General features: G+C 38.3%; 1 protein-coding gene and 1 pseudogene across 14 annotated transcripts in view; one reads left to right on the top strand and one right to left on the bottom strand.

Annotated features, from left to right (window-relative positions):
* Window positions 1–22,305, bottom strand: part of MRTFB (myocardin related transcription factor B) — a 205,945-nt gene that overhangs the window by 60,885 nt on the left and 122,755 nt on the right. The window contains exon 1 of one of the 14 annotated variants that reach the window (XM_033235706.1): window positions 18,447–18,804. The exons of the other annotated variants lie outside the window; for them this stretch is intronic. Coding sequence (XP_033091597.1) covers window positions 18,447–18,567 — 121 coding nt within the window. The 5' untranslated portion in view covers window positions 18,568–18,804. Of the gene's footprint in view, window positions 1–18,446; window positions 18,805–22,305 lie in introns of those variants that run through there. 14 annotated transcript variants of the gene reach the window in all.
* LOC117098155 lies at window positions 2,796–2,839 on the top strand (annotated as a pseudogene).

Genomic DNA, 22,305 nt, shown 5'->3' on the forward strand with positions numbered 1-22,305 from the left:
TATATAACTTTCCCAAGAAACAAGAACCTCCCAATACAAGTATTATTCAAAGCAGCTGTGGCCATCAGCCTCCCCCAGGCACACTCATTTATTTAGAGCATATCTGTTAGGTGTCTGGGTACTGTATGGGGTAAAAATCCATGGGAAAGAGCAGCAGCAGTAGCTGTAAACGGATCTTTTTTAAGCGACGTTAGGAAGAACATGAATGGGAGGGGAGGCAGAATTGCAAGTAACTAGCCATTCTGTTAAGTATGTTCATTACTCAGTTTTTTTTTTTTTTTTTAGCTTTTATCTGCACCCATAGGTGGACAGTACTGGACATATTATATTGAATATGAGGCACTATGCCCTAGCAAGAGCTCAGGTACATTGCTACTTTGGGTTAGTATTAAAACACAATTATACTTTGGGAGGCCAGGACGAGACGGGCAGATCACTTGAGGTCAGGAGTTTGAGACCAGCCTGGCCAACATGGTGAAACCCGTCTCTACTGAAAATACAAAAACTAGCCAGGCAAGGTGGCAGATGACTGTAATCCCAGCTACTCAGGAGGCTGAGGCAGAAGAATCATTTGAACCCAGTGAGCTGAGATCGTGCCATTGCACTCCAGCCTGGGCAACAGAGCGATACTCTGTCTCGAAACAGAAACACACAATTATAGTATTATTTGTTGATGTCAACTAAAACCAGTTATTCACAATTGACACATGCTATTCTGAGAGCAACTACTACTTATAAAAAGTACCAATCATATAGGTATAGACTCATAATTTTAGCAGATATCAAACTTGCTTTCAGAACTTCTGTTCATCAAATTAGTAACAAAATTAACGTATAAGTCACAGCAGATATCTGCACCTTAGACGGAGACCATCCAAGGCCAGGAAGAACACGGCTTGAATGATACAGACAGCTTAACTGTCATGCCACACAGAAGTTAGGCAGAATGTGCTGGTGCTTATCCAGAACTGAGGAAGGGGTAAGGGACCCTGAAAACAGAGGACCAGACTCTTTTAATGATCAGAGAGGCATTTACGGTTGTGGGATCAGGAATGCTTTATCAAGTTTTCCTGGGACCTTCATAGATTAAGCCTGGAGACCTTCTTCCTCCCTTTTCAGCCTCCATGCTCACCCTCCATGTTTATATCTGCATGGAGGGAAAAAAGGCTTAGATCACTGAATGTCACTCAGCCTTGCACCGTTGTCTGACACACTGTGCTTGTGTTGACAAGATTTCATATCTGTAGCTGCAACCAAAGACTAGACACTGGCCTGGGACTGCTTTCCTGTGGCAGAGGCAGTCTGGGAATGGCCTCATGTGTCAAAACTGAACCCAAGAGCATTCTCTCCTGGTGACTTGTTGAGTGGATGAACCGTACTATTGGGTTGACATCATAGCCTCCATCCTCTTAGTAAGTTGAGTAACATTCAGTATCTTCCATGGCCATTTTGCAAATAGTAGCATGCAAGAAAAGGATACACGTACAAACTATAGAATCCTCACGGGAATAAATAGTTCAAAACACTGAGTGTGTACATCCTTTCAGAAACAAAGGACATAAGTAATAACGAGAAATAGACTTCATGTTACAATTACATTTGAACATTTTCAAAGAGTATTAATTTTGAGAAAGGTAAAGGCTAAACAATCCAACACATGGTCCTAAGAAATCCTGAAGTTTAGAATCATGGTTTGAAACAGGGTATAAACCTGTTTCATTTTATCAAAAGCGGGGGCAGATATAAAACAGCATATCTCATACAGGTAGCATTGTATTCTCTGGGCAAAACATTAACCCCAAGTTGAGAATTCTACAGTAGTTGTGTATTTCCAGATGACAAAACTCACAAGAGGCAGGCAAAGCACCCTCATGGATGGAGGGAGATGAGGTTATAAATCCATTTACTTCTGTACGTATCCCATCTTTCCTAACTAGCCTAGGTCTCAGGAATTTTTATTAAAAAAAATCTTTTCACACATGATAAGGGCCAAATATGTTCATTACACAAAATATGGAAATAGAAAACAGTAGGATAAAAAACTAGAAAATCACCGATAATATCATCCAGAGACACACAACTAGAGTTACCACATATTTCCTGTCTTTTCTCTAAGCATAATTTTTGATTCTCTGCTTCTACATACTCCAGTCACTCTGTAACTACAATGATAAATATTATTTTAGTGGCTACATAAAATATTCTGTTAGGTGGATATGGCATAGTTTACTAAATAGTCCCTGCTTATCACTTAGGTTGTTTCCAGTTTTTTAACTATAAAAAATCCTGTGGTGGAATTTTTGTGTAGAAGTTCCTCATTTCAGTTATTCCTTTAATTTGAATTCTTAAAAGGAAGACTATTCCAGCGTAATCTATATAAAGCATGATCATAAAGTAATGAGACTAATTTCCTCATGTATTAACTGTCATCTTTTGCAATTGTAGGAGACATCTGTGAACATGGATACAGGTGGCTATTTCATTTAGAGAAAAAAATTTAATTACTGAATTATGATCTTTTATCTCTTAGGGCTAACATTTACAGTTTCCTGTTCCATTTCAATAAGGAGAAAAGGGCGCATAATTTTGAAATTTTTACTTAATCTTTATTCCTTATCACAACACATAAAAACAATATTATGTCAATAGAGGTGCTGTGAATTTGCTCTACTTTTATGCAAGAAAAGTAAAAATTTGATTTTAATCCCAATTCCAAAAGAATGAAAGGTAGCTTATCTAATGATATACTGAAATGTCATTCCCAGCAATATGGTAGTTTACATATAAAGTATCTTAAGTGTTACAGCTCTTTTAGAATTTGTCTAGCAGGTTTTCCATAAAAAAAAAAAAAAAGTATCTTCTTTTAGTTCCTTTCTCCTGCTTCTTAAATGGTTCAGAGTGCTTTCAGAACAAAATTTTAAGATTCGTTTCCAATATAAAAAAGCTGTAAGGCCAAACTCAGTGGTTCATGCCTGTAATCCCAGTGTTTTGGGAGGCTGAAGAGGGAGGATGGCTCGAGACCAGGAGTTTGAGAACAGCCTGGGCAAACACAGTGAGACACTGTCTCTACCAAAAATAAATAAATAAATAAATAAATAAATAAATAAATAAATAAAATTAGCTGGCCTGGTAGCACACACCCGTAGTCCCAGCTACTTGGGAGGCTCTGAGGTAGGAGGATCACTTGAGCCCAGGAGTTCGAGGCTACACAGTGAGCTATGATTGTACCACTGCACTCAAGCCTGAGCAATAGAGCAAGAACTCTGTCTCAAACAAACAAACACACAAAACAAAACCTTTAAAATACAGTAACTTCTGATACTTATAAACCTAATTCAAAAATTTCACATGCTTTTGAACCAAGATATGTCTTTTCTCTTTTGTTTCCATAAGTAGAATGTGGAATTTTTTTTTTTTTTTTTTTTTGAAACAGAGTCTTCCTCTGTCGCCCAGGCTGGAGTGCAGTGGTGAGATCTCGACTCACTGCAACCTCTGCCTCCCGGGTTCAAGTGATTCTTGTGCCTCAGCTTCCTGAGTAGCTGGGATTACAGGTGTGTACCACCATGCCCGGCTAATTTGTTGTATTTTTAGTAGTGACGGGGTTTTGCTATGTTGACCAGGCTGGTCTCAAACTCCTGACCTCAAGTGTTCCATTCGCCTTGGCCTCCCAAAGTGTGAAATGTTTTCTTAATATGATGTAATTGAAGTGTCTTTTCCCCTTAAAGGAAACAACACATTGTATGCAGCATATTAATAACAAAGAGCAGCTTAGTTTGAGTTGAGCAAGCCGAAGCAAAGCATGGCTCTGGCCCTGAGTTTTCAGTGGGACCTCGAGGATTGCATGTTACCAAAACAAAGCAGAAATGACACTTTGTGGGAAGCATAATGGCAGGCAGCCATGGTCTTGGAAATTCTTTATGAATAGCTGGATTTCAGTTATGGGGTATGAAGGAGGGTCGGAAAGGGGAGAAGGGAGAGGTGATGAGGCACTATCTGAGTTAGAGAGAAGCTCCAACGTATATTACTTAATTACAGGGCAATGGACAGAATAAACTTCAGGATCATGAGGAGTGAAAAAAAAAAAAAAAAAACCTGAGCAGTCAAGTGAGGGTTCTAGAAGAACCATCTCTGAAGATGGAAAACTAAAGAATACTGTAGAATTGACTATGTATTGACTCTGAAGTCAGTACTAGGTAATAAACAGATCCTAATTTCAGTTGTTTATTGTTCAAACAGATGTCAGGGTAGTTAAGAGAATGAAGTGGTTGGACTTTGGCAAACATTTATTATGCATTGTTTAAACAGTATTAAGTGAAGGCCTGATCCTGTAAAAACACGACAGTTTAGAAAAGCCAACTTCCTCATATTATCTTTTGAGCTTGGATACAGGAGGGATTAATTGGATTCCATTCAATAGTTGTTTCAGTGTTTCATCAGATAGCAGTGTAGTGGCCAAATGTAGAATTGCACTTGTTTAATCAGCTAAGGACTTGAAAACAATTATACTGAAAGGGCAAAAGACTGATGAACTACTTTTCCTTTCTCTTAAAAATAAATGTTTAAAATGGTGGTGGCTATTACTAATTATTACCACTATTGTTACATTAGACACTTGGTGAAAATAATACTTTTTTCTCCAAATATAAAACCATAAGGCTTAAAAAATTTTAGTTCCACAAAGATTCACACATTTATAGTTCTCTCTTGTGAATAGTTTATTTTGCAGTCAAAGGGGAGAAAGTCAAATCATGGAGGGTCTCCTTCTGAGCCCGGGACTCAAACAGAACACGAGGTGTACTGCTAGTATCTTGATTTAAGAATCCCTGCTTTATAATATGTTTTACTTTTCTTTGTTAAAATAAAGTATACATGCACATAAAAGAGATTTTAAAAAGCAAAGTGAAAGTTAATCCATCCTACTTCAGACCTCCAGTCCTTCTCCCCAGAGGTAACCACTGTTAATTAGACTTCTACGGCTCCAGAAGATGTTTTGTGAATTGTCCACCAATGTTATATATAAAATGTGCAAAGGAAGTATATGTGTCAGATAATACTATTTATATAGTTTGGTAATTTGCTTAAAGAATATCATGGAATCTAGCTCTTTCTTAAAGGCTGTATCTAACTTATGGATGTATTATTCATATACTTAAGGTACCAGATTTTTTGCTATTACAAATAATGGTATAATGAATATCGTCATTCATTCTGGGGGCATCCTTTGATGATATACCTATACATTAAATTTCTAATGATGGAACACACACTTAAAATTTTGATAGGGTCACTTTGCCTTCCAAATGGTTGTGCCAATCTGTAGTCCCACCTACAAGATAGTACATTTTTATTTTTCCCCTTCCCCACAATGTATAACATTAAGTTTTAAGGTAAATTTAAATTCGGAAGCAAAGATTACCTCCTCTCACCTAAGGGTACTGGTGATCTTATGTCAAATAATATAAATAACTAATAAGCACTGAAGAACTGTAAAATATAAAAACAATTAGTGAGGACAATGGGGCTGGGTTTCTGACTCAATGGGAAATATTTACTGTGGTTGTCAAAAGCTCAGGGTAAGCTTTCTCTTGAAACCAAACATTTTTTTCTAAATTTCACAGAATTTTCCGATGTTCCAGGATAGAAACTTTGATCACAGGACTTATTTTTTTTCTTCAACTCCATCACGGCTGAGAGATGTAAAGAAGAGATTTGAGATACATTTAGAATAAAACCAACAGTGGATGGTAAGGGAGTAGATAGTGGGTCTGAAGGAGGAGGTGGTCACAAATATGACCCTGGGTTTCAGGCTTAGGCACCTGGGTAGGCCACTTACTGAGATAAGGAATGCATGCTGGCTATTAGGAAGCACAGTCTTGGGCATGTTTGAACAGGAAGTGAAGATGTCAAAATGGCAGTTGGCTACATGGGTCCGGATTTCAGAAGGTCTTGGCAGAGAACGGAATTTGGAAGTTGTTGCTTATGTAGTGTTTGAAGCCACAGGAGTTTGCTGAGGTAGAGAATATAAATAGAGAGGAAAAGAAAGCCCGGGGCTGAGCACTTAAGAAAGCCAACAAGTAGAAACCAGTTACAGGTCAGATAGGGAAGGAAGATCCAACAAAGAGGAAGGCAGAGGAAGCTGCCTAAAAAGGTGGAGGAACCAGGAGGGTGTGTGTGAATTTTTAAAGAAAGCATGATCAAGTGTGTCAAATGCTGCTGTTTTAATCCCTGGAGGAGCTACTTTTGTGAAGTGACAGATGTAAGTCAGGCTGGAGGAGGTCAGGGGTGAACGAGAGGCAAGAGTGTGAGTGCACCAAGTGTAAGCATACTTTCAAGATGATGCCCAGGAAGAGCAAGGGAGAAAGTGAAAACTTGAGGGTGTGACACTAAGTTGGAAAATACTTGAGCAAGTTTATAATTGATGAAGAGCAAAAGAGAGGGAAGGGGAGAAGAAAGAAATGAGAGTGAATACAAATGAGAGAATGAATAAGAGCGTAAGAGATAGCAGGTTTCTTGAAGGCAGCAGGAAGGGGACAGATGTACAAAGACATCCTTTATTAAAAGACACTTCCTCTATCATAATAGGAGGGCAATGAGGATTGGCTACTGCTGCAGGAAGCTTTATAGCTTTGGTCCGGGACATCCAGGGAGTTCCCAGATGATGGCTTTTAACTTTTCAGAGAAGTTGAAAGAAAGGTCATCTGTTCCAAGTGAGATGGGCAAAGGGAAAGTTAATTTTGAGGCCAGTGAAGGAGGTTTGGAATAACCATGGTAGACTGTGAAGAGAAAGTCAAAAAGAGAAACATGGTTATGCATTACCGAATGCTCCAACTAGTAAAGGCAACAGCCAAGGGGAGAGAAATCAGGAAGCTGCTTGGCAAGTTATTCACTGGCTCTAAATGGTATCATTTTTATCAGAGGAAAATACCACAAGGTACATAATTAGAACATTTAGCAGTTCTTTCTAAAGTCTTTCCTAAAGAAGTTCTTTTCTAAATTGAATATAATATGAGTTTATAACAACTGCAGCCCAGCAATTCTACTCCTAGGTGAAATAAGAATTGGAAACAAGTACTCAAACAAGTAAATGTACACACATGTCCATAGCAACTCTATTCACAACAGCCAACAGGCAGAAACTGCCCAAATGTCATCAACAGATGAATGGATAAACAAATTGTGGCATATCCATACAATGGAATATTATTCAGTCATAAAAAGAAATTACTCATACTACAATGTGGATGAAACTGAAAAACATTACAAGGAAAAGAAGCCAGATATAAAAGCTCACATATTGTAAGAGTACCCATTTACATGAAATATCCAGAACTGGTAAATTCAGAGACAGAGTGCAGATTGGTGGTTGCCAGGGATTGGGGGGAAGGGAGCATGAGAGCAACTGCTTAATCGCTAATTTTACGTTATGTGAATTTCACTTCAACAATTAAAAAAAAGAAACAGCAGAACAGACATTATGAAACTAATTTCTCAGTAATCACATCTCTTATTTCCTACCCACCCCTGGCTGGCCCCTCTCACCACCATAATTCCATTAACCACTGATAATGATTTCATCTTTTAACAATTTAGTAACTACAATAACTACATTATATATTCCCCATCACACTGCACTCTAGATATCTATATTTTGCCTCTATTTGCCCTACTAGACCTCATCCTTACATTTCTAGCACCTTCCACAATGCTTACCATATATATAAGTTTAATAAACCTATTTTACTCAAGTTTGCATGGTATACTTAGAGCATATAACTGAGTTGCTACTTTCTAAGGAAACAGAATACAATGTCACATTTAAGAAAAAATTACCAAAATAATATTCTATGGGCAAGTGATTATCATGGGGGCAAAACGCACACTGTTTGACTTCACTGTGGGGATCTGGAGTTTGGAGTTATTTCTGAATTGCTGATGATGGTAGGAATGAAGACAAAATGTAATTATGTTGTTCTGAAGGGTAAAAGACTAAAAAGGAGAAGCTATGAGCAAAAAAGTAAAGAAGGGCATGAAAAAGTGGTAGATTTCTCCACTTAGAATTAATGCGAAATTCAAGCTGCATTAAAGAAGAGAAAAGCACTGGCCGGGCGCAATGGCTCATGCCTGTAATCCCAGCACTTTGGGAGGCTGAGGCAGGTGGATCACTTGAGGTCAGGAGTTCGAGACCAGTCTGGCCAATATGGTGAAACCGCTATTAAAAATACAAAAATCAGCCAGGCGTGGAGGCGCACGCTTGTAATCCCAGCTACTTGGGATGCTGAGGTGGAGGTGGGGTGGGGATCGCTTGAACCCAGGAGGCGGAGGTTGTAGTGAGTCGAGATCACGGCACTGCACTCCAGCAACAGAGTGAGACTCCATCTCAAAAAAAAAAAAAAAAAAACAAAAAAAAAAAAGAAAAGAAAAACAAAAAAAGAAGAGAAAGCACTAACGTACTCTCATGGATGATAAAAAGTAGTAACTGAATATCACAAATTATGGGTTATATTTCAAGGGTGCTAATTTGCCAATTATAAAATAGGTGCTTCTTCAAAGAATTTAAAAAAGTGGAATGCAAACAGGCCAGAAATAAAACGGTGGTTTGTTCTGTAAAAGCTGTGCTATCTGCACTGAGCAAGCAAACTTCCACCAGCACTTCCGGTCTGAAACAAAAGCAGAGCGCCACAGTGTGCACATAAATATCAACCCCAGACACTACAAAGAGCAAACAGCATTTTCATCAGGAATTTTGATATTATGACTATTTTCGGATGAAAAAGGGAGCAATAACATCAAGTTAACTGAAAAACTATTCAAATTAGTGTCTGGAAAAAGGCTCTAGACCAAGTGGTAATACTGCTTTTGATTTCAACATGAGAAAGTCTACTGCATTCTTATTAAGTACACAGAATTGGAAAAGAAGGGAAGTGGCAGGTGGTATAGACCTGGGAATTCTAAACCACCATCCCTTGCCTGTAAGGAAGTCCCACAATCTAGAATGTAGCATCTATCTTCCCTTAGAAATTAAAGAGCAAAATTAAAGTAAAAACTAAAATGCTAACAGGACCGCCATTATTCCAGACTAATACACTTCAGGTTTCCTACAATAATCTGCAGCATGAGGTCAGGAAGACAATGTTTCAACACTCAGCTTTGGAAATTTACAGGAGCTTTGATAACTCTCTGGTTGGCTGCTGCTTCTGTTGCCATGGAAACAGACTGCTAAAAATGGGGCATGTTTCTTTAAACTCATCATACCTTCACACAAATTCCTTTCTCCTTTTTGTCAAAAGTTGGAATGAATTTAAAGTATGCTTCTCGTGATATGACAGTATGATGTCAAGCCAGGGGCCTAGTACAGAATGGCAGAGATAACATTAGCCTGCGACAGATACACATAAAGATATTACAAATATTTACATTTAAAAATCTCATTTGGTTAAAAAGTAGTAGAAATAAAGTCCACAGTAGGATAAATGTTAAGTATAACACGAATAACAGGCACTTCAAAAGCAAAATCATCCACTTAATTGTCTGATCACCAACAATGCAGAGGTTAAAACAATACTTGATTTTTCAAACGATTCATTTTTAACCTGTAAGATCATCTTGGTTCTATCCTTAAAGTTCTAAATTCCTTATCCATATGGTTCCCAAAGAAGATAATGTTTATTTTTCTTATTTTTAGGGCAATAAAAAATTCTACACTCCACCATGGTTTAGAATTTCAGTGTGCAGCTATAGGTAGAGCTAGCGCTATAAGTTAAAGCTCTGCTTCTAAATCCCTCTATAATGGAAAAATGTACATTGTATAGAATGTTCTCACGTTTCTTAATACAAATTCGTAAGGTGGGCCCTCTGAATAAAAGAACAATTAACAACGAAACAGGGAAACAGTGGAATATTGTTTACCTCCAATTTTTCCCACAATAGTAAGCACACACTACTCTGTTGAAGTCAGATGATCCAGACTCAGTATCTTGGTTTTTCTTTCCATTTTGTGGATTCAGGAATGGGGCTGATACAAACACACACTCAAATATATTTATACACATTTGTAGATATACCTGTGTATATATATACACACACGTGCAATTTGCCTAGCAAAACATAAAGACAACTAAGAACTGCCATAACGTGTGTGTTATCCTAATATCATAGCAACTGTGTGAGATGATCCAGACAATGATGGACCAAGCAGCTATGCGCAGCATGGAGGATTGCCACATTATCCCTTGCCATGCACAAGAGCCAACTATTTTGGTATTAGAATGTCATGTTTCATGACATGTTTCAATGTCAGTAGTATGTGGAGAAAAGTTCTGATGTTTGGATGTTTTTGGTGTTTAAACTCCAAGATAGACAGTCTACTTGCTCTACTGTTTAGATTCAAATAAACGAGAAATAGGGCAACTCTAGCAGATGATCATGCATGGTAGAATGCACAGACTGGACACTTGCACCTCCTCAGAAATCGTATTCAGTTGGGAAATCGCCAGCCTGTGTGCATTCACCTGGTTCAGCAGCCTAGAAATTGGTTTTACTTTGCCCCTCACTGGGAAAGGATGGCCAAGTGGGTCAAACGGAGCTTTAATGTGGGCTCATTGCTTGTCAGACTCCATCCTGGGAGCTTTATGGCTATCACCACATCTAATCCTCATAACAACCCTACATGGTGGGTACCAATACTGAGTTTTACAGAGGAATTAAGCATTTATCCAAGATCACACAGCTAATGAGAAGCAGAGCCAGAATTAAGGAGGAAAATTTCGTCTTTCCACAGGATAATTTTTCAAAAAAAAAAAAAGGCATACAAAAAGAAGTATTTCCTAATATGCTATTAAGTTTTCGTCACTGTACCAATTAACCTCATCAGTGCTTTTGCTCACACTATCTCTATTTTATAAGAAATCTTGTACCTTAACATTCCAATAGAAAAAGTTCTTACATCAGTAAGAGTTCACTGGTGTTATAGACCGAACTGTATCCCTCTCAAATTCCTACATGGAAGCCCTAACCCCCAATGTGACTGCATTTGGAAAAACGGCTTTTCAGAGGTAAAGTTAAATGAGGTCATGAGGTTGGGACCCTGATCTGACAGGGTTAGTGTCTTCATGAGAAGAGACACTAGAGAGCTCACCCTCCCTCTTCCTCTCCCTGTGCATGCACAGCAAGAAGGCTACAAGCCAGGAAGAGACCCACTACCATTAACTGGCCCTACCAGGCTTCCTAGCCTCCAGAACTGTGAGAAAAGTGACTTCTGCTGTTTAAGCCATGTAGTCCATGGTATTTTGTTATTGCAGTATAAGCTGACTAATACAACTGGGAAGACACAAAGAAATGTTGAGATTCTCTTTGCCATTCTGATGCCTGCTAAAAAACCCTGATAAAGCTATCTTTAGGAAACAATGGAAAACCCAATGTTTCAAACTTACCTATGTTTTTTCCTGAAAGCTTTTAATAAATTAGACTGGTGTTATGATAGTACAGATGCTCCTTCACTTACGATGGGTTTAAGTCAAAAACTGTAAGTCAAAATGCATTTAATACTTTGATAAACCCATCATAAAGTCAAAAATCCTAACTTGAACCACTGTAAGCAGGGACTATATCACCTTAATGAGGTGAGACTGATATGATGAAATAGTAATCAAGGCCTATCCTGATGCTGAATGTAGGTTTTAAAATGGTTTTAATGGTAATTTTGATGTGCTTTTTTCCTTTAGGTGATGGAATCAGAATAACCACAGCAGCCCTAGGAACACTTTCCTGATTATTCTATCCCAGGAAATAAACATCCTCCTGTGAAACAATATTTACCAAGTGAGCAGCAGATGTCATGGGCCGGCAGGTGCAAGCACCGTGGTTAACAAAATAGACTTAGCACCATCCTCATAGATCTTACAGTCTAGAGAGGGAGAGGGATATTGAATAAAATAATAGTGATAGATACATACAAAGACTACAAGGATCTAAGTCAGTTTGAGGAGGGAGGAGTGGTACTGAAGAGCCTCTGTGAGAAGGCAACATCTGAAGTGAAACTGAAAGGGTGAGCTGCAAGTGTTCAGGCCAGGGGCTGGGGAGGGGAGGCATTCTAGAGAGATGAGAGATGAGGGAGAGGGAGTCCAGCAGCTTCTGGAAACATAGGCAGGGTCTTTTACCCCATGGATTTTTTATTTTATCCCAAGTACAATGGAAATCAATTACAAGATGTGAGCCAGTGACACAACAGAATAGGATTACATGATCTTTTTTTTTTTTTTTTTTTTTTTTTGAGACAGGGTCTCACTCTTGCCCAGGTTGGAGTGCAGCGATGCTCCAACCATTGTATTATGACCATTGTAATACGATGATCACTCCTGACATTGGTGGAGGATGAAGGAATGAAAGGGGCCAGAATGTGTGTAGGGGGAGGGAAAGCCAGCGAGGCTGCGCTCTTTCTGCTGGAGTAAAGATGCCCGTAAATATGCGATCTGAGTAAAGGGGACCTGGACAGGGCTGTTGGCCGTGGTGATACAGTGCCGTGGACAGATGAAATATTTCTGAGGTAGAATTGGCAGCTTTGGCGGCAGGACTTGGTGACAGGTTCTGAGGACGTCAAGGAAGGTGTCAAGAATTGCTCCCAACTAGGTTCCTGGCAGGAGCCACTGGGTGGACAGAGGTGCTGTTTATTGAGATGGGGAACCCTGGAAGAATGTTTGGTGGGAGGGAATAAAAGGCCCACTGGAAACATCAGGGAGGCAGATGGCTGTGCAGGTCTGTAGCACAAGAGAGGCCCAGCCCCCAATCTGTAATGCTTGCTCATTTGGACCAAAGTGTATACAGTTTTTTTCTGTTACCTCATGAATGTGTTTGTGCTTTAACTTCTATTATCATTTAGTTTCTCACCGTTTAGGCTATCAGCTCCCTGGATGCAGGGGCTTACAGAAGTTTAACGTAACTGGCATTGTGCTTTGTGAAAGCACTCAAACTTTGCTAAATAAAATTATTTCTAATAAAAAATTACATAACTTCATCTCAATAGTATGCACCTTTTAAAAATATTGAATAGTGTCTGTGAAGAGAGATCTTTCACTTGTTCATTCCTGTTGTGTAAGAACCATATCTCATATCTTTTCAAATTTACTTTTTGATACAGAGGTCTTGTTCTGTCGCCCAGGCTGGAGTGTAGTGGCGTGATCACAGCTCACTGCAGCCTCAAACTCTTGAGTTCAAGGGATTACTGCATCTCAGCTTCCTAAGCAGGTAAGCCCACAGGCGTGAGCCACTACACCTGGCTAATTTTTTTTTTTTTGTAGAGTCGGAGTTTTGCTATGTTGCCCAGGCTGGTCTTAAACTCCTGGGCTCAAGTGATCCTCCTGCCTCAGACTCCCACAAGTGCTGGGATTATAGGTGTGAGCCACCGTGCCCCACTCTTTTAAAAAACATTTAGTGGCAACTCACTTGTATAACACTTGCAATTAGTAGAATGTTGGCAGAAAATAAAGAAGACATTCCAAAAGAAATCAAAATAGATGTTGCAAAATTCATGTGCTTATAACACCTTCTGTACGTTTTAACCATTTATTTTAATTGTTTATTTTATTTTTGAAGATGATTAGAAGCAGCAATCAGAAAAGGAAGAGCACCCCGAAGTGGCAGATGATTAAAAATCAAACAAACAACAAATAACCATTTGAGTAATCTAGTAATGATCCAGCAATCATTCTGTGCATGGACAACAATCTTACATACCTTAACAGTGCCTTCGGGGCACCATGGCATTACATTTGGGGTGAGCCATTAATTTATAATGGAACTATAAATTATATCTGAAGGTGATAATTCCAATTATTATATTCTGTTTAAGAAGGCAGAGAAGGGTATAATACTCTTTAAATACTTATGCATAATAATAATGTGTCTATGAGATGCAGGACATTGGGGGATGAGGGGGAAAAAGAGGCCAGACAAGAATTCTTTCCCCAAGAAATACTATGGGGCTAATAGCAAAGACAGCACAGATGTATATTACACGAGCATAAGGTGAAATGCCATAGAACAGTACAGATACAGTTACTGGGAATACACAGGAGAGAAGAAATTATCATTAGCTGATGGGATCAAGTGCCTTTCTTTAAAAAACGGCACAGGAATTGGGTTTTAAGAGACAGGGCCTGCAAGGCTGGAGCGAGAGGAGCAAAGCACTGAGTAGTGTTGTCCAGAGCTTTCTGTGAGGGCAGAAATGGAAATGTTCAATGCAGCAGCCACTAGCCACATGTGGCTCCTGAGTAGTTGAAATGTGACTAATGTGACTGAGGAGCTCAATTTTTAAAACAATTTATTTCATTTTAATTATTTTAAATTTAAGCAGCCATATATGGATAGTGGACAGTACAGGTAGAGTATGCATAATTTCCTTCATTTAAAAAAGTTCTGGTGCTTTGGTAAAGTGATTTATTTAATCTCGATGTATTTCCAGGTTGGAATATTCATAATATCTCAGACAAATGTTCATTTTCTTCTCAAAGCTACCACAGACACATCCCAGTACAGTATGTTAATTTACTGCATTGCTGGCTGGGCCATCTACCATAAGCTTTCATGTACTTCATCTTGGCTATTAGCCAGTGTGTGGCAGAACTGGAAATGTGGCCCCCCAAGTCTGTAACTCCTCCCCACTCCCTTGACACTCATGGTTGAACCACACAATGACAGAAGCCCAGGTCCCCAGGTCACTTCTTGGAGGACAGCTGTCTAGGATAGTTGTCCTGCCCACACTGGACTGTGTTTTGAGCAAGAAATGCACTTTGAATGGTTAAAACACTGCGATTGGGGGTTGACTGTTAGGGCAGTTTTAGTCAAAGCAATTAACACATAACTCAGTTTTCTTTCTGTATTATCTTATTTTTTACCATTAGAGAGTCCTTTATATCAAATATCATTTTTTCCTCTTAAAATCTATTTGCCTATAATAAATATGGAACATAACTAGCTAGTAGCATTAGAATTATGATTCACTTATCTCAATAATGACTCAGGTTAAAACACTTATCTGAATTAAATCATCTCAATTTATTTGATTTTTTCCCTGAAAATTCATAATTATCAATTCTTCAGTTGTCATGTCAGAATGGTTTGTAATACTCTTCTTAGTTGTAGATCCAGAAATTAAAAGCTCATGTATGTTGAGTGTAATTAGAGAATATTTGAAGCCGTTTGTAGACAAGTTAAAAGTTGAGATTTCCTACTGCTGCTTTGACAAAAGAAACTAGTCTAAGGAGAATTTTCTGTTTTGAATTTGTTCAGGGGAATTCATGACATTTATTGCTGTTCTCTCCTACAGGAGAAAATAATTAAATTCTCCAACCACATACACTGGTTGGTATTTATCAAAAAGCTTATATAAGCATCAACAAAGCTGTGAGATGATATGCTTTATTATCCAAACAATTCTCTGTGTGATGACAACTATTCACAGGTGGTCAGCAGTTAGAACCTTTTTCCTCTTTTAAATTTTCAAAAGGTATTGCTAAATTTTCTTGTTAAGGCATTCCATCAATTCTTGAATCCTACAGTGTTTGCTAATAAAGGCTGTTTTCCCCTCATAATAATTTCAGCCAACTAGCACTGTCAACAATTACAAGATTCTAAAACATCCCAATATAAGGAAGCAAGCAAGCAACTACTTGAGAAGCAGAGTAGCCTTCCAAGCCCTGAGAATAGACACATATCAGAAATATGAGAGCCCAAGCTTGTGTCTATGTGATTAAAAAATTAAATGAATCCAAATTTATCCCTCCTTCATTACCCAGAAACTTATAATTCAGACATTAAAAAAATTCTAAAGGTTGCTCTTTCAAACAACCCCAAAACAAGTTTTTCAAAAATGAGTAGAAAACCACTGTTGATATAAAATATGATAAATATTTTTAATCAGTGTCCTTTAAAACATGAGGTATAAACTATTAGGGATATTATTAATAGTCATTTATATATTTGTCTCTTTTGACAAAACAGCACAGATCTAATTCGACTCCAGGGTATCTTAGAGTAAAAAGTTAACCAAAAGCATTTGAACAACTGCTGCCATCTCAATCAACTTCCATGGATTCATGTAAACGATGCAGGACCCAATACTTAAAAGCCGATGAAGTTAACCAGGAGCTTGTCCCAAAGTTAAATTCTACAAATCTGATGAGCTAAACATTGTTGTTCATCTGCAGGCAGGATCAGTGATATACTGAATTTTGGGAGTTCAATTTTGCAAAGACAACCGAGTTATTTTTATATGACTCCAAATTTTAAAAGTGCCTATCATTTTTATTTTTTCCATTCTAATTAAATCCAGATCTAATCCTTTCAATGTCACTAACTTTGAGGCAGCAAATCGCCCTTAATGTCTATATATGTTATTTTAGCTTCAACCCTATTAGATGAGTAGAATCTATTAAATGAGTAGAAATATTTAGTCTGTTGAAATATAAAGCAAAACCCAGTTCAATGCAACTACAGTGAGACATTAATTTTATCATTCGATTATTTCTGTGGAGTGTTTTAAAGTTTCTCACCTCTACCTCTTTATATCAATGAATTTAACAAAACAATAAGATATATAATACTTGTATTTTGTAAATATATGCAGGATTTTAAAATTTAAATTTTAAATAGAAGGAAAAAGAAATATGAAAAAAGCAAGAAGAGAGATGAGAAACTGGCATTAATGAGGCATCTTATAAAATCACTATGAAGTAGGTATTATTTCTCCTCATTGTACAAACGAGGAAGTCAAAGCTCAGAGCAGTAAGCTTGTCCAGGATCACAAACCTGGTAAATGGTGAATGTAGGATTTGAATTCAAGTATTTCTCACTCCAGGGTCTATGCTGTTTTGCCATTGTACTATTGCACCTGTATAAATCGAAAGCATGGTCAGAATTGTTATGGAAAGAATCTGTACATTATGTAATTGTCTCAACTCTATTTTGTGGTTCCTGTTGATGATTCCCTTACTCTGTTTTTATATTTTTAATCCTTGCTTTCTATGTGCCTTAATCCCTTTGCTGTTGTGACATCTTTTTATTTCTACTATTCCGTTTTCATCTACTTTCCTAGTTTTTCAAGTACACAAAAATGTTTTAAATTTATAGTATTATTAGGAGCTTGACACTTGAACTTGACTTAAATGATAGATAATTCTCAAACTTTTAAAAAATTAATGATTTAAGAAATTTAAGTTCCCTTCAATGAGTCTCCAGAAATGCATCCTCAAAATTCCACTGGCATTGATTTTTATAAAAATCAACAGTAAGACATGCTGTGCACAAGCAGAGGCAACTCCATTGTTTGGTTCCTAGCAACAGCTATTTATACTTCATTGTGTGTCATTTATTTCGACCTAGGAGTTCTTCCTACCCATACACAAAAGTAGTTCAACTCCAGCAAGTCTAACTCTTGTTTCTTCTTCTTATCTTTTAGAAGAAGCTCAAAGCACTAGTTAGGCCAATTAAGTGTACATTTACTCTCTGGGTCTCTATAAGACAGGCAAGAGCGAGCGGGGAGGCGAGGGGGTGGCTGATGGCAGCAGCTGAAAAAGGGTTGTTGTGGGTTTTTTTGCTTCCCAAAATGACTAGGAAACCAATTTTCAAATTAAACAAGCATTGAGAAGAGTGACCCTCATGTCTCAAATTCAGGAAAACTTACTCTCTGTAGACCCTGAATTTCTTCAACACTGGCTACAGGAAGGCAAGCTGTGTACCAGTCTTGCCATGCTTCCGTATGCCAGGACAGAGGACAGCAATGCCCACACGTTTGGCTCTTTCCTTAAATCAATCAGTAAGGTGCCTGTGCAGTGTTTACTAACAATAATAATCGACCGTTTTTATTCTCAAGCTTATTCTTTGCTTGCTTTGTTACAAAACAAAATGAAGCTATGCAATGTGCTTTTTAAAACAAAACTAAAACGATGCTATGCGCATTACAACCAATTAACCTATCATTGTAGGATTTAAGAGCTAGCTACCTTCCTGGTTTTAAACAGTAAAAATCATGAGCATCTTAACTGAAAAAATGAATTTTGCTGGAATTATGTGTTTGGAAACCTAAAAGAAGCAGTGTTCTCACTAACACAGAAAAGGAAATGGCCTCTCCGAAAAGAGAGAGGGAAGAGAAAAAAAAAAGGAAGAAAATATACAAAATGAACCTGGGAAGATTTTACTAAAATGAGGACAGGCTGTACAAGTACCCTTACTGTATTTAATTACTGCAAAAGCCCTACAATTCCATCAGCTAATGAATTTTTAGTAACAGCTACCCAGAACAGCATTAAGCTTTCATTTCAAAGAACTTAGAACGTGTAAGGTACATGAGTGAACAGAGAGAGCAGACACACGGCATGGTAACAGACAAGACACGCTCAGCTGGCTGACCAGAATATGAATTTGGCAGTTTTGCCCCTGTCCACAGACAGACTGACCTTCCTTGAGACTTTTCTGGTTGCTCCCCTCAAGGCATTCCTTTTCTTTTAATGGTTCAAAATCCCCAGCAGTTAAAATCTCTGGGAAGCCCTGTTGCTGCTTCTTGGAGCTATCGATCATGGTGAGAGGCTTCTGGAGACAGGCAGCATCAAGCAGGAGAAAAGCTTAATTTGCAGAAGAGCGAAGTGTGGTGCTCAGAACACTCTGGTCCCTGGGTCCCTGGTTGCTCCCCACAATACCCCAATCACTGGCCAATTATGTCTTTAAGCAGTTGAAGGCAGCCATTACCCTTTAGTTCCCAGCTTGACCCGCAAATACACTCATGCCGCTGGAAGCCCTTAACTCTCTCCCACATCGGGAGGCAGAGCCACACAGGCACGATTCTAAAATCCCACCCCTTTTCCCAGCCAGCCCCCTTTCCCTTGCCATTCCAGCTTCCCCCGCGCTGGGGACTTCAATCTGCAGTTTGATGGTCCGAATCATCTGACAAACACTGAGTCAAGCAGTTAAAAATAAATCTTCTAGTTGTTAAAAGAGAAGACTTTGCTGATACCAAAGAAGACAAATTGCTGCCTGTGGTCTCTCTCCCGCTCTCTATAAACACAGCCACAGGCTGTGGAAATACTTTATACTGGCCAGACAAGCACATCCATTACTCATTAAGTTCTCCAGCTACACAAACGGCAGTCTAGGGCATCTAAAGGAAGCGGCTCTTATCTCCGCAGAGGCACACACTGAATAAACATGCTACCAGCATATGTGAATGAAGACAGAGTCATTTCACTACCAAAGTTCTTTTGTGGTGTGCTTTGTGCTGCATATGGCTCTTCCTGGCAAAGCCGATGCTCTTTGTAATAGGGAAATGTACTGTAATTGCAGCTTTCTTCCTTTGGCAATTCAGACTCAAGCAGCAGTTTTCCTTAGTGCCGCTAGTCGGCTGGGAGAGTTAACATCGCCATGATTTTTTTTTAAGGAAAATTCTCCTCCCATGCATTAAAAGTGGCAACACTGCAAGCTTCTATTTCATAACAGAGTAAACCAACGACCAGCCCAAGTTTAATTTTTCATGAGCTATCAAGGATGGGCACCTCTCCTGCAAGTCACAGGCTGCTGTTCACTGTGTATAGGGACACTGCTGGAAGGAACTCTCTAGATACAGGAATTCCAGGCAAATGTGGAGATAAGCCTGTCTCCAAATACTCCAGATATATATCTCTGTAGCCAAAATAATCTGATTTTTAAAAAAATGGTTCAAAGTGTGTTCCTTTGCAAAGAGTTCCCATAAAACCCATGAGAGGTTATAAGAGCAGTAGACTGTGAATACTGTTATGAGGTTCTGTTTTGTCCACTTTTTTTTTTTTTAAAATAACTTCTAGCAGAGTGCTTGGAATATTAGGTGTTCTCAATAAACATTTGCAGCATGGTTGAGTGAATGAATTAAAGCAGAAGACAGTGTATCAGGAAAACTTCCTTTAATAATACCCAGAATTCTAAAGAAGTCCTGGGTCAATAACTAAGAGTCACTAATTTTAGATGAGCAACTAAATAAGTTCTCTAAAGGAAGCACATTTTCTCTTTAAAAGAAAATATACAGACACATTTTAATCGTGCACCTGATGAGACCCTCCTGTGGGATAAAGGCTTACATGTTTACAGACAGAAAAACCAATATTCTTTCCACCACTTAAACACAGGTGGGACTGGATGAAGTAATCTGTCCTTTGTCCCTGGTTCCAAGGCTGGTATGCACTAAACCCATATTGTTCTAGAAAGATTGCTATCTATCCTTTTTCAGCATCTCACAGGACATGCTTCTTGTCAACTGAAATTCCTTCTGAAGCAATTTAAGTCCATCCTTGGCAGTCCAAACCTTAGCAGGAACAAAGCTTATCACACTCTCAAAAATGCCCTCAAATGTTCTGTTACTATCTCTGACCCCAACGCTTGTATTCCTCTAAAGAAACTACTCCTGCACTTTTAAAGGAGTAATAAAAATAACCATAGTTCTTTGAGGACATTCTTTAGGTGGGTCACTTAATTAGATGTTTTGCAAAGTTTATCTAATTTAACCCTCCACAATCCGTGTGGTCGCTATGATTATTTGTGTACGTTACAGACATTTTACACGCCAAGGCTCAAGTCACAAAGCTTGTAAGTAGCAGGTATGGAATTTAACCAGTCTTAGTTCTCCAAAGCCCAGGTCTGTCTGTGGCCTTGCCCTGCTTTCTGTCTTCTAGAATATGCTCCAGCTCCAGATTTTAATTTCATCTTGAGACAGGCTTAACAGCAGAAGCCATGACTTTGATGGTCCCCTAGTAATTTTACTCCTGCTGAGAGAAAAGCAAGCCAACATAATCATACTAAAATGATTTTATGAAAGCATTTTAATTACTCATGAAATAATAATAGCAGCCAACTTTATTTAGTGCTCACTGTATGCTACAGACTATATTATCTCATTTATCCTATTGCAAGACTTGTGAGTTCAACATTATTTTCCCAATCTACACATGGGAAAATGCAGGCTTAAAAAAATCAGTGGTGGGTCATGCCTATAATCCCAGCATTTTGGTAGGCCGAGGTGGGCGAATGACTTGAGGTCAGGAGTTTGAGACCAGCCTGGCCAAAATGGCAAAACCCCATCTCTACTAAAGATACAAAAATAAGCTGGACATGGTAGCACATACCTATAATCCCAGCTGCTCGGGAGGCTGACACAAGACAATCACTTGAACCCGGGAGGCAGAGGTTACAGTGAGCTGAGACTGTGCCACTGCACTCCAGCCTGAGCCACAGAGTGAGACTCCATCTCAAAAAAAGAAAATCAAATACTTTGTCAGAGGTGGCATATCTTATAAGTGGTGGCCAGGATTCCAAAGCAAGCAGCTTGGCTCCAGGGCCTACATGCTTAATTACTTTGCAAAAAGAACAACAAAAACAATAAACTCCAACATTTTTTTTTTTAAATTTCAGGATGTTGCTTTTAAATTCTGAAAAATGCCCAACTGTTTTTAGACCACAAGCCTATAAATCTGAGTAGATGCACAACTACACCAGCCACTTTAAAATTCTTTACCATATCTGTGTGTGTATGTATCTTCAGTGTGTATTAAATGGGTTTTTAAAAAGCTATCTTTTAAGAAACCTCTGCATGCTTATTTTTATATCTAGTAGATATCAAAATCCCAACAAGAAAACACATTATTCTGCTATAGGTTTATATCAAAAGTTGTGTCTTTGTAGTTCTCAAAGAAAGTAATTTCTCTAGTGGTGAACGCACCTGAAAGAACATTTAGTTATTTAAAATTTTGTTTTGAAATAATTTCGAATTTACAGAGCATTTCCCCCAGAATCATCTCTGAATAGGTTCTAACATGATACTTCTTTACCCTAAGTGTTCTAGTGTGTAATTCCTACAAACAAGGATATTCTCTTACAGAACCAAAATATAATCATCAATATCAAAATGATATTGATGATTGCTTAGTCAGTATAGATATATCAAATTAAACATTGATAAGAAAAAAAGCAAACACATAAAAAGAGGAAACAAATTAACATTGATATATCCGCATTCAAATTCCACCAATTGTCCCAACAATATCATGTATAGTAAAAGGATCCAAACCAGGATCACATATGGCATTGAGTTCTTAAGTCTCTTTAGTTTTTGTCCATCTCTAACATTCTCTCAGTCTTTCTTCACTTATCTTTCCTTGAATTTTGATGATTACAGGCCAGTTATTTTGTAGTATTATCCTCAATTTGAGTCTGTCTGTTGTGTCCTTAGGAAGGTTCTGGTAATGCATTTTCAACAGGAATACCCCAGAAATAATGATGCAATATTTGCATCCTATC

This window comes from Trachypithecus francoisi, unplaced genomic scaffold (genome assembly GCF_009764315.1).
Source record: "Trachypithecus francoisi isolate TF-2019V2 unplaced genomic scaffold, Tfra_2.0 Lachesis_group15, whole genome shotgun sequence".
NCBI classification, from domain to species: Eukaryota; Metazoa; Chordata; class Mammalia; order Primates; family Cercopithecidae; genus Trachypithecus; species Trachypithecus francoisi.